This window comes from Chiloscyllium plagiosum, chromosome 4 (genome assembly GCF_004010195.1).
Source record: "Chiloscyllium plagiosum isolate BGI_BamShark_2017 chromosome 4, ASM401019v2, whole genome shotgun sequence".
Classification (NCBI taxonomy): Eukaryota; Metazoa; Chordata; class Chondrichthyes; order Orectolobiformes; family Hemiscylliidae; genus Chiloscyllium; species Chiloscyllium plagiosum.
This window is the reverse complement of record NC_057713.1, coordinates 103,390,161-103,402,773: the sequence shown is the minus strand read 5'-3', so window position 1 is coordinate 103,402,773 and position 12,613 is coordinate 103,390,161. Positions and strand designations below refer to the sequence as shown.

The 12,613-nt window shown below is 41.6% G+C and overlaps 1 protein-coding gene across 1 annotated transcript in view; it reads left to right on the top strand.

The window, feature by feature from the left end:
- The window catches only part of LOC122549508 (regulator of G-protein signaling 22-like), a 119,433-nt gene extending 111,837 nt beyond the window's left edge, over window positions 1–7,596 (top strand). The window contains exons 22-23 of the mRNA XM_043689367.1: window positions 1,708–1,822; window positions 7,519–7,596. Of these exons, the coding sequence (XP_043545302.1) occupies window positions 1,708–1,822; window positions 7,519–7,526 (123 nt within the window). The 3' untranslated portion in view covers window positions 7,527–7,596. The remainder of the gene's footprint in view (window positions 1–1,707; window positions 1,823–7,518) is intronic.
- The last annotated feature ends 5,017 nt before the right edge of the window (window positions 7,597–12,613 follow it).

Here is a 12,613-nt window from a genome sequence, read left to right as displayed (position 1 = left end):
TGGTGCTGGTGTAACTACGGAAGATGGACTGTTCTACGTAGCCAACAAAGAGACAGGCATAGCTGGGGCCCATTAGGGTGCCCATGGCTACCCATTTGGTCTGGAGGAAGTGGGAGGATTCGAAGGAGAAATTGTTGATGGTGAGGACCAGTTCAACCAAACAAATGAGAGTGTTGGTGGAAGGGTACTGTTGGCGACGTCGGGAGAGGAAGAAACAGAGGGCTTGGAGGCCCTGGTCATGGCGGATGGAGGTGTAGAGGGATTGGATATCTATGGTGAAGATGAAGCGTTGGGGGCCGGGAAAACGGAAGTCTTGGAGGAGGTGGAAAGCTTGGGTGGTGTCTCAAACATATCTTTCTCACCACCCCCTCCCTCCTCTCATTTATCTCTCCACCCTTCAGGCTCTCTGCCTGTATTCCTGATGAAGGGCTGTTGCCCGAAATGTCGATTTTCCTGCTCCTTGGATGCAGCCTGAATTGCTGTACTTTTCCAGCACCATTCTAATCTAAACTCTGGTTTCCAGCATCTGCAGTCATTGTTTTTACCGAACAGGGAAATACAGCCTAGTTAATATTTGTCATGAGGAAACTGTTAGAATTGACCATTAAAGAAACTATGATTATTCACTCAGACTCAAGATGATCAGGAAAAGTCAGAATGGTTTTGTGAAGCAGAAATCATGTTTAACTAGTTTATTGGAGTTATTTGAATGAGTGACATGCTCTGTGGACAAAGGGAAGCACATAGATACACTAGACTTGGATTTCCAGAAGTATTTTGTTAATATGCCATATCAAAGGTTGTTGTGGAAAGTAAAACTTCATTGTATGGGGGTAATATATAATACCAAATTGAAGGTTTACTAGCTGGCAGAAAGTGTGCATAAATGTTTCTTTGTCTCCTTGGCAGGATGTGGTGCGTGTCGTTTTGCAGGGGCTGTGCTGGGGCCGCAACTTTTTAAAGTTTGCATCAATGACTCTGATGATGAGTGAAGGCACATAGCTAAGTTTGCAGATATTGGATGTTGGAACTTATTTGACAACAATGTTTGTAATTCTTTCTCAATACAAGAGGCAGAGGTAAAATAAACAAACCCTGCGTCAGTGAAAATAAATCAGAAAAGCCCTTTCAGATATGCCAGGGAATACATTGGTTTAGTCAGCAAAAAGGTTGAGAACCTTATGGCCAAAGAGCTTCCTCTATAGAAACTTATTTTGTCAAGTAACATTGCAGATGAATGAACCCATCTCTCATACTTCACTAAGTTGTTGCTGTTGGTTATGTTTCTGGGAGAACTCCGAATTTGAAGGATGACAGTTTTACTGTAGAAACATTTTTTTAAGGGACAACTAACACTGACGTAGAGGTGCATTTCTTAAATGTAAGTGACTCTGACATCTAAAGACTGAATATGAAAAGAAAAATTAAATGTTGCACCACCATATGATTCTGCCAGTTAGTATGGCAGTCGTGGAGGCCGGATAATAAATCACATATCATTTCCATTTAAGGTTGTGGCAGACTTGGTCAAAGTTATGTAAGGCCAATGTAATTCTCATCTCTGCTGAATGAAGTCCCAGGGAAGAGGCCAATTGAATGTTAAAGTATTTATACATTTAACTGCATTGTTAGTCTACCACCTGAAATTTTATTTACATTTCTGCCTCAGAATCACTGAAAATAGCTGTATTTGGTTTTATTTTATAGGATGTCCTGCTGGGTACAAATGAATTACATTTTGACAGCAGAAAGTCCAGTACAAGTCAAATCTCTGTGAAGAGTGGAGGTAGTGAACATAAGAATGGTGCGAAACATTCAACAGGTCAGGAAACACATTAAAAAGTTACAGAGTCAACCTTTTGTGTTTAATGTGGAGGGTTTATGGGTGGGAAGGTTGGAGGTGGTATTGGGGATGGAGGTGTTTGAGAGGAATGGGGTGACAGTGGCAGATTGGAGGGGTGTTGGTACTTGGAATGGTGTCAAGGTGAGGCAATTGCCAGTAGGGGGTATGTGAGCATTGTCTTTGGGAGGGTTGGAGGTGTACAATGCTGGAAGTTGAGAAGTTAGGGTAAACAATGTTGTGGGTAAAGTTGCATGAATATTGTGAGGAACGGAGGAGACTGAACTATCAAGACTGAGGGATGGTGGGTGAGCAATATCAGAGAGGGGGGGGGAGCGAGAGTTGTTGGATATGTGGGAATAGGTGAGCATTGTCAGTCATGCAACAAGGTAGATAGCAATTGTTGGGAATGGTGGGAGAAGAGGGTAACATTGTCAGGGGTGTAGGAGGGAGGTGAGAATTTACAGGGGTGAAGCAGAGAGGGTGAGCATTTTCAAGGGAGCATGAAGAAGGGTAGCAAGGATAGAGGTGGTTGGGGAAGAGGTTGAGTATTGACAGGTAGGGGAGAGAGAGTTAGCATTGTCAAGCATGTAGGAGAGAGGGTGAGCTTTGTCAAGGATAGGGGAGAGAGGATTGAATATTATCACCACAGCAATAAACAGATTGAAGCTATGGCAAAAAGACGGAGTGGTACTAGTTGAATTGCTGTTCTCCATATCTGGTACAGACACAACAGGCTGAATAACCTAGTTCTATGTTGTAACTGTATGTGTATGGAAAAAAAAGCAATGGGTCCTAGCACTGACCTTGTCTTAGAGCTCTATCCATTCTCCAGACTGAGAATTAACCAACAAACAAAGTCTCTGTTTTCTGTCCTTCAACCATTCTTTTTAAATTCAAGCTGACTCTGTATCCTTTGAGTCTCTTTCAGAATGTTCTGTTATTAAGTTTAATAATTTGTTTTTTTAAAAACTTTCCTTGAGGGTTGCAGGTTTGTGTAGAAAGAAAACAAATCAATATATCCTCTTACTACCTTGTTTATTTTTCTGCCCAACTGCTCAACAATACTCTGCACCCCATCGGGCCCTATTGTTCTACTCTTTGGCCTTCTCCTGCAGTTCATGTAAGACTACATTGTACTTGTCATTTCCTGCTCGTCTGCAGTTTTCTTGCCCTGGTTTTCTCAGCTCTGTCTGGTAGTCCTGAAAACATTTTCCATTAGCAAATGTTTGTGGGCCTTCATTTGGAAAGTATTTTTTGAACTGAAAAATACTCGACTGAAGATCATACTAAATAGGGGCTTAACTGCAAAACCCATTCCACCATTCAGTAGGATCACGAATTTTCTGACTGTGACATTAACTGGACTTTGCTGCCCGCCCCTCACTTTGACTCCTTTGTCGATCAAAATCCTGTTTTGAATATATTCAATAACACAGCTTCAATTGCACTCCAAGGAAGATAATTGTAAAGACTAACAATTCTGAGACAAGAAATTCCTCCTCAGCTCCATCTTAGATGTGAAACTACAGAGTTCTAGATTCTCTTTTGAAGTGAAACATCGTCTGAGTACCTACCCTCTTAAGCCCCCTAGGAATCTTGAATGTGTCAATAACATCACTTTTCATTCTTTTAGCTCCCAATGAGTTCCATTCAGTCCACCATCATTAGATCAATCTTTATTTGAGGCATCAGCTGAATGAACATATCCTGAGCTGCTTCCAAAACAAGTACCATCATCCTTAAGTAAGGAAACCAAGTTAGGCCTTCCTAATTACTCTTGCATACGCATTGGACATTGGAGTATAAAGCTGAGGAGAAAATGTTAATAACAATAAGAGATGAACTAAAACTGTCTACATTAAAACACGGAAAAAACGTGAGTAGCTCATAGCAAAGCAGCTCGCAACAGGACTCAATGCCAAATATGATCAAGAGAAGAATCCTTCGATGAGGAACGGGAAAAGTGATGACATTCTATGGAAGGAAACATTCTTGAACATGAATTAAACTTTAAAATGAAGGAGCAGTCACTGTGCTGGAAAGAAATTTTACAAAGGTTGCATGCAATTGGAGGGTGGAAAAGCACAAGCCCATTTTGGGCAGAACTTTGCTCCACCTGCAGAATGAAGGACTTGCAAAATTCCTTGGATGATCTTCCTGTGAGCTTCCCACCAAACCTGACTGCTCCACTGTTGTACGGTGGGACAAATGAGGCCTGGCTGGCCCAACTGTGTGCCACCTTAGTGGCTAAATAATGACAATTGAAAAACCATTCTCCACTCAGGCTAGTGAAAGGAGTTCAGAGTGGGGGAGGAATGACAGAAGGTAATTCTGCTCAAGTCAGAGACGGGAACGAAGCATCACCTTCAAAATTCTCCTTTCAACATTGGGTACCTTCTAACATCCTCCAAAATCCTCCACTCAACCTTCAGGATGCTTCCTTCCCTCCTCAGCTCTCCCTTTACCTTCTACATCTTCACCCCACTCAATTATCCCTCATGCTTCCTTCCTGCTCTGGGACACTAACATTTACTTGGTCTTGGAATTTAGGACTTAGCCTCTAAGATTTACATGCAGTCCTAGTCACAGTTGCATTCTTGTCCACTACAGCTTCTGGCTACTGGCCAATCAGAATATCTGGCAGCTCACTAAAGTGGGACTTCCTCCAGAATGAGAGATGGAAATCTGATCTCTAGCTATAAATGACTCTAGGGCAGCCAGTGGCAGCTGCAATACATTTGCCATTGATTCTTCAACTATTGGGAATGGAAATCCCATCACCCCAAAAATTGTCTTTAAAATATGTTGTGAACCTGCTGAACATCGGAATAACCTTAATAATGTCCTCAGGACCTGCTTAACTGATCAGAATCATCAGATAAGTGAACTGTTTATACAGAAGCAGTTTCATCTCCCTGAGATGAAAACGGAGGGGTTAAATCATAAAAGCATAATTAAGAAGCTAAAACCTATTCTGAGATTAAACAAGAGGCATTGAATTCATTGTTATTGTTATGACCAGTCTCCTGGAGTGTTTCCCTGCATTTATATGGTTCCAGATGTGATACCCCAAATTGTTAAGCTCCCAGGTGAGCAGACATGAATTGGTTCACCTATTTTATGCATTGACTTGGGACCCTGAGGTCCACCTGTGAATAGAAGGGAATCCAAGTCTCATTGTGTGCAATGTCACATCATCCACCTATATAAATTCATTCACCTTGGTGGACATGGAATCACAATTCATTTCAGGAATACAGGCACATGAGTGCCTAAAGAGATACAAAAGCAGCTCATTGAAGTTATGACATCTGATGGTCCTGATAATTGGAGGGCAGGTCCATGCCATTGTTTGCTGATGATGGACCTCTGGTGCTAGTTACTCTGAATCTGCTGGAATTGCAACATAAAATGTGAAAACAGCAGTCATGTATGAATGATGGAGAAGTCCATCCAAAGCATGCATTTGGACATGTCCCAGGTGTGTGAGCTCATGGTTTCCTCCATGGAGATGTTTGTGACCATCATGGTGAATCAGCAACTCAGTGACTGCCTGGTTTACTTGTAGCACTCCATACAATTGCTTTGGCTATTTGCTTTAGGCAGCAGTAACTATTTGAATCTCCAGTAGACAGGGAGTTGCCACTGCCCAATGAGAGGAAGGCTGGAAGTAGCCACGATGCATTCATCTCAGCATTTTAGACCACCTTGAAGAAGCAAAAGAAAGTTGCTTGGTCACAGGTGTTGCCCATTCTCTACGTGTGGCATGATCCCCCTTTTTATTTGGACATATGTCGATTGCATATTTAAAATGAGAGTCATGCTACCACCAGAAATGTTGTCGACCAATTGGGAGGGAGACTCTAACATCTGCATGTCTTCAAGTTTATAATTTGCTAATCCTCCTTGCTTCTCATGAAGACATAGCTCATGTCACCAAACTTTCAGTGAATGGAATAGCCTTTACTGTCAAGTGCACTCGAATGAGTGCAGTGAAAATTTTGTAATGACGCCTCTTAGATACAGGGTATTAAGATACAGATACTTTAAATGTTGTTACAGAACTGAAATAGCAAAACAAAAACGCCAAGGATGGGAATACATAATTTAAAAGTCCAGAATGAGAACATGCAGTGTTTTTAAAGAACTCAAGTTGTAGTCCTTATTCATTGGGTCCGTCTTTCAGCTTGGCCCACACTTGCTCTACTCCCACTCCAGACTCCGACCATGACCCAGTCCCAGCTCGGCCCATGCTTACTCTACCCCCGTTACAGACTCCAGCCATGATCTAGCCCACAGCTTGACCTTCACTCACTCTGCTCCTGCTCCAGACTCCGATCACGACCCAGTTCGCAGCTCGACCCGCACTCGCTCTGCTCCCACTCCAGACTCTGACCGTGACCCGGATCCCAGCTCAGTCTGCATTTGCTCTGTTCCCACTTCAGATTCCAATCATGACCCATCACGAGATAAAATATTGAAGTCACAAAATCTGAGGCAGCAAGACCACTTGGACTGATTGTTGGTAGACACAACATCTCATTTAAATGTTTGTGATCCTTTTCCCTTTTCAGTGTGTGTGGACTAATCCACTCAATACAGCTGCTCCCAGCTTCAACCATACTCTCTCTACTCCCATTCTGGCTGTGACCCAGCTTCCTGTTTGGCCCACGCTCAATCTGTTCACGCACCAGGCTTCAATCACGACCCAGCCCCCAGCTCAACCCTTGCTCTCTCTGCTCCCATTCTGACCGTGACCCGGCTCGCAGCTCGGCCTGCGCTCACTCTGCACCTGTTCAGGCCTCGACTCGATTCTGGTATTCAGCCCATAGTTGCTCGGTAGATCCAGAATGTTAAACTCCAGTCGAAATGAACCCACTCTCTGGATTCATTTAAGAAAGAGTTGGATAGAGCTCTCAAAGATAGTGGAATCAAGGGTTATGGAGATACGGCAGGAACAGAATACTGATTAGGAATGATCAGCCATGATTATATTGAATGGCGGTGCAGGCTCGAAGGGCTGAATGGCCTACTCCTGCACCTATTGTCTATTGTCTAGATACAGGAATTATTAACACCAATGGAAACAAACCCGAACTGTCAGAATGAAAGGGGTTCATCTTCATTATCATTAATATCAAGATACTTGGAAGGGAAGAGGAGGAAAGAATGAGATCTGGGCATTTTACACTACGAGGGATTTCTCAGGCTCTGGAATTATGTCCCACAACATTACACCACATTCTTCTGATCCATTAAGATCACAGTGTCTTCTCAGCCAAAATCTTGAAATAGACATTATCAGCAATAAGGCCTTTACAAAGCACTTCAACAATACATATACAATTGAACTGTTTACCCTTATGTATCCACTTAGTGCTTGACTTTGAGGTATTTTTGCTTGGCTCAGTGGTCAGAGCTTTCCCAATAGCCGCCCTGTGGCTAGTGGAAGGTTAACTTCTTAAGAATAGCATAAGAAAGACTGAGTAAACATGTATTCTGGTTCTTACCATGGGATCTTTTTGCTACTTAATCATGGTACCTGTCTTCTCCAGCCTGTCTGTACAAAGACCTATTTGAAGGACAGAACCATATAAGATACAGAAATCAATGCAGTTTAGACATGTTTGTAAATATTTGCTGTAACATACTATGTCTTTGTTTTGCTTTTACAGGAAACTAAGCCAAATGAAGGCAAGCTGACAACTGAAAATAAACTTGACTATAACCTATGAATTAAAGTGACATTCCACCTGAACAAAGTACTTCATTTTTGTGTCTGTCTTGAAACACACACAGTTCCTCAAAATTATTATTTTTAATTGATAGTTTTGAAAAAAATGATGTGAAACTACCTCACTGAACAATTTGTTTTTACAATAACTCTGGAAATGAGTCTTTGATCTGATGGTGCTCACAAAGAGTAGTGTTTCCAAAGGGTGCACTCCTGAGAGAAGCTGAACCTCTCATTCAGAGTTTCCCAATTGGCATCTCACGAGATAAAATATTGAAGTCACAAAATCTGAGGCAGCAAGACCACTTGGACTGATTGTTGGTAGACACAACATCTCATTTAAATGTTTGTGATCCTTTTCCCTTTTCAGTGTGTGTGGACTAATCCACTCAATACAGCTGCTCCAAATAAGATCTGTGAACAGACAAGTTTTCTCTGCATTTCCAACATTGATAGCAAGAAATGAGAGTGATAGGGAGTGGGAAATGGGGAACAAGGGTGGGGAATAGGGGTTGGAAGGAGATGAAGGGGCTGGCAAATATAGAAACATAGAATATAGGTGCAGGAGTAGCCTTTTGGTCCTTTGAGCCTGCTTGGCCATATGATCAGGGCCTGCTCATCCAACTCAGTATGTAGTACCATATCCTTTGATCCCTTTAGTCCAATGAATTTGCTTGAAAATCTTCAGTGTTTTAGCCTAAATAGTTCCCTGTTGGAGAGCAGTCAGGTTCACAACTACCCGAGTAAAGAAATTTTTTCTCATCTTGTTCTAAACGGCCCTTAACTTAGTCTGTGACCGCTAGTTCTGGGCTTCCTGTTCATCAAAAACATCCTTTCTGGATCTACCCTGTTTGGTCCTGTTAGTTTATAAGTTTCTGTGAGAATTGCCTCTCATTCACCTAAATGCAAATGAATTTAGTTCTAACTGATCTAGTTTTTCCTAATACATCAGTCCCACCATTCTAAGAATCAATTTGATAGACCTTCTTTGCACTCCCTCAATAGCCAGAACTTGTTTGTACTCTATCAATAACCAGAACAATGTGGGGGAAAGGGTTGTCTTGAAGGAGAGTTAGGAGTTGAGGAGAAAGATGACGGGAACAAAGGTGGAAGATGGGGTGAAGGAGGGGGTAAATGGAGATTGAATTAAGGGGTGATGGGGTGAAGGAGGGGGCAACAATGGGGTAGATGTGGAGGAGGTGGGGATAGAAAATGAAGGAGGACATGGGGGCAACCGGTGCGGGAATTGAGGCTGAAGGAGGTGGAACATGGAAAGTGATGGGTGAAGGGTGTGGAAAATTGGAGTGAAAGAAGGAGGAGACGAATTGGATCAAAAAGAAGATATGGAGGCAAAGGATGGGGAAATGCCAGGGTGAAGGTATTTGTAGAGTCCGTAGGGAACTGATTCCTCGTGATATAGATCAATAGAGAGCCAATTGTAGATCTGTAGAAAATTGCTGCAGTGATAGATAAAGCCAACATGCCAGTTGGAATCAAGGACAACTCATCTGAACAATTTAATAGTTGTTTTGTGACACAAATTGCAGTCTTCTGGGGAAAGTGTCCTGCAGTGGTAAGCATCCACACCTAATGATACAATGTCTCCAACTCATTTCAAGAGATTTGAGCACTGTGTGGATCTAACTGTTGTTCTGAAGAGCCATATTTGACTCAAAACATTAACTCTTACCTTCTCCACAAATGATGCTCGGCCTGTTGAGCTTCTCCAGCATTTTCAGTTTTTTTTATTTTGGATTTCCAGTATCACAGTATTTTATGTTTATTATTGTCCTATTATTGTCATATTTCTGCTTCTGTGTCTGTTATTCCATCTCTTGAGTTTAACTGCAGACTTTGGAAAAAAACTGACAAATATGCAGATATTAGGTGCATACTTTAAAGAGTTAAAATAATTTTGACATTATTTCAGTAACCTCTTAAAATTTCCAGAATCCTTTTCAGGATTAATGTAAATTCCTGCCACAAAATCATTATTCAATTAAGTCTTCTCATGGGAAATCCAGTGAGATCAACCTCAGGTCTGAAGCAGCAACCACTTTTGGATTCCCGTGCTGGGTTGTAGATTATCCTATGCTTTAGTGTAGAACCATTTATTTAAAGATGAACACTATAAGCTATGAGTTCAACTCTATTCTTTTGGTGCAGTTTAATCCCTGGTAAGAATGGGTCTTACTGGGTAAAATTGATTTAATCATATTCCTGGAGTTAGTAATTGTAACAGAACTTAGTGCAGTTCTTCGTAATTATTTACTTACTGTGATTCCATTTTAATACTTTTAAACTGTAAACACCAGAACGAGAATGGGATTTGGGGGTTTTGAGAGCTGTTTGGTGTTCTAAGGGCAGGAGAGAATTGTGAGCATGGGCAAGAGTTTCAGTGCCATTTTGAAGGCTCTAAACTTGGCTTCCTTTGAACACCAGCAACTGAAAGAGCTTCGGTCCTCAACCCCGGACCCTTCTCTCTGACCCTTCCGCTTGCCACTTCTCTCCTTGATTCTGTCACTCACCACCTGCCTCCCACTCACTGACCTTTCCTCTTAACTCACTGCTTACCTCTCCTGAACTGTTCCTGTGACTGAAATGTCAGGAAAAGGGAAAGTGCATGTTGAAAGGAAAGGACTAAAAACAAACTTAAATGTTCTATATCTTAATGTGTGTATAGTCCATAACAAAATAAATGATTGATAACACAGTGAAGTGAATACGTATGATCTGATAGCAATTATGGTGACATGGCTGCAGAATGACAAGGATTGGATTCTGAATATTGGCTGATATGTGAAGTTAAGTAAAGGCAGAGGGATAGCATTTCTAATCAAAAATGGGATTGTTTCAATAGTTAGAGATTACCAGAAAATAAGGATGTAGAATTAGTTTGGCTGGAGATGAGGAATCGAGAGTGGTGCTGGAAAAACACAGCAGGTCAGGCAGCATCTGAGGAACAGAAGAATTGACGTTTCAGGCAAAAGCCCTTCATCAGGAGTGATAGGGGAAGGAAAACATTAATGGGAATGACATAAAAGGCCATGAACAATAACCACAACCAAAACAAGAAGTATTCATTGCTTTTGAAAAAGGGACAATTTTTTTGTCATTTTGCAGTCACAATTCTGTAATTATAAAAGGAATAGCAATAATCATGAATGATTTTAAGCTACTTTTAGGTGGAAAAATTAGATTGATAATAGTAGCTGAAATGAGGAGTTCATAGAATGTTTTTGAGATGTTTTCTTAGAACAGCATGTTCTGGAACCGACCAGAGAGCAGGCTGTATTAAACTTGATATTGTGTAATGTGACAGGATCAATTGATCTCGGAGTAATAACACTTCTTGGCAGCAGTGAGCAGAATATGATTGAATTTTTATATCCAGCTCAAACAGAAGAAGAACGGGTTTAAAACTTGAATTTTAAACGGAAATGTGGGCATGGAAGTTGAGCAAGGTTTGTGAAGGTTTGTAGCTCAGGTTGAGGTTTAGGGTGTAGGTTTGCTCGCTGAGCTGTAGGTTTGATATCCAGACGTTTCATTACCTGGCTAGGTAACATCATCAGTGGCGACCTCCAAGTGAAGCGAAGCTGTTGTCTCCTGCTTTCTATTTATATCTTTCTCCTGGATGGGGTTCCTGGGGTTTGTGGTGATGTCATTTCCTGTTTGTTTTCTGAGGGGTTGATAGATGGCATCTAGATCTATGTGTTTGCTTATGGCGTTGTTGTTGGAGTGCCAGGTCTCTAGGAATTCTCTGGCATGTCTTTGCTTAGCCTGTCCCAGGATAGATGTGTTGTCCCAGACATGCTAGAGAATTCCTAGAGGCCTGGCACTCCAACCACAACGCCAAAAACAAACACATAGATCTAGATGCCATCTATCAACCCCTCAGAAAACAAACAGGAAATGACATCACTACAAACCCCAGGAATCCCATCCAGGAGAAAGATATAAATAGAAAGCAGGAGACAACAGCTTCGCTTCACTTGGAGGTCGCCACTGATGATGTTACCTAGCCAGGTAATGAAACGTCTGGATATCAAACCTACAGCTCAGCGAGCAAACCGACACCCTAAATGGAAGTTGAGCTAGCTGAAGTGAACTGGGATATTAGGCTAAGACATTAGCAAGTATAAAAGCAATGGCAGTCATTTGAAGAATCTTTCAAAATAATCAGCAAGTCTATTTCTACTGTTATAAAAGCATTCCAAGGGAAGGATCCAAAAATCATCCTTAACTAAAGTTAAAGATTTAAATATAAGATAAATGCATGTGATTGTGCAAAGGTATGTGGTAGGTCAGAGACTGGTCAATATACTAAGAATGGCAGAAATTAACTGGATAAATAAATTAAAATGTGAGGAGCAACTATCTAGAAATGTAAAAACAGATAACAAGAGTTTCTATCAGTAGCTAAAACTGAAATGAGCAAGTAACATCCACTGGGGTGGCACGGTGGCTCAGTGGTTAGCACTGCTGCCTCACAGCCCTAGGGTCCCAGGTTTGATTCCAGCCTCAGACGACTGTCTGTGTGGAGTTTGCACATTCTCACCGTGCCTGCGTGGGTTTCCTCCGGGTGCTCCGGTTTCCTCCCACAGTCCAAAGATGTGCAGGTCAGGTGAATAAGTCATGCTAAAATTGCCCATAGTGTTAGGTGCATTAGTTCAGAGGGAAATGGGTCTAGATGGGTTACTCTTCGGAGGGTCGGTGTGGACTGGTTGGGTAGACGGGCCTTTTTCCACGCTGTAAGGAATCTAATCTAATCTAAAGTGAGTCTTGGTGAATTAAGGTTTACTGTAGGTAATAAATAAATGGCCAAAACACACAAATGTTTTATTTCTGTCTTGACTGTAGAGGATACAAAACATCCCAGTAATATTAGTAACTCAGGAGGTGGAAGAAAGTGGAACTTTGTGATGCTATAACCATCGGGGAAGTAGCTGCAGATGCTGATGCTTTTCACCCTAGGCTCTTAACAGAGCTGACTAAAGAAGTGGCCGATGAGTTGGTGTTAATTTCCAAAATTAATT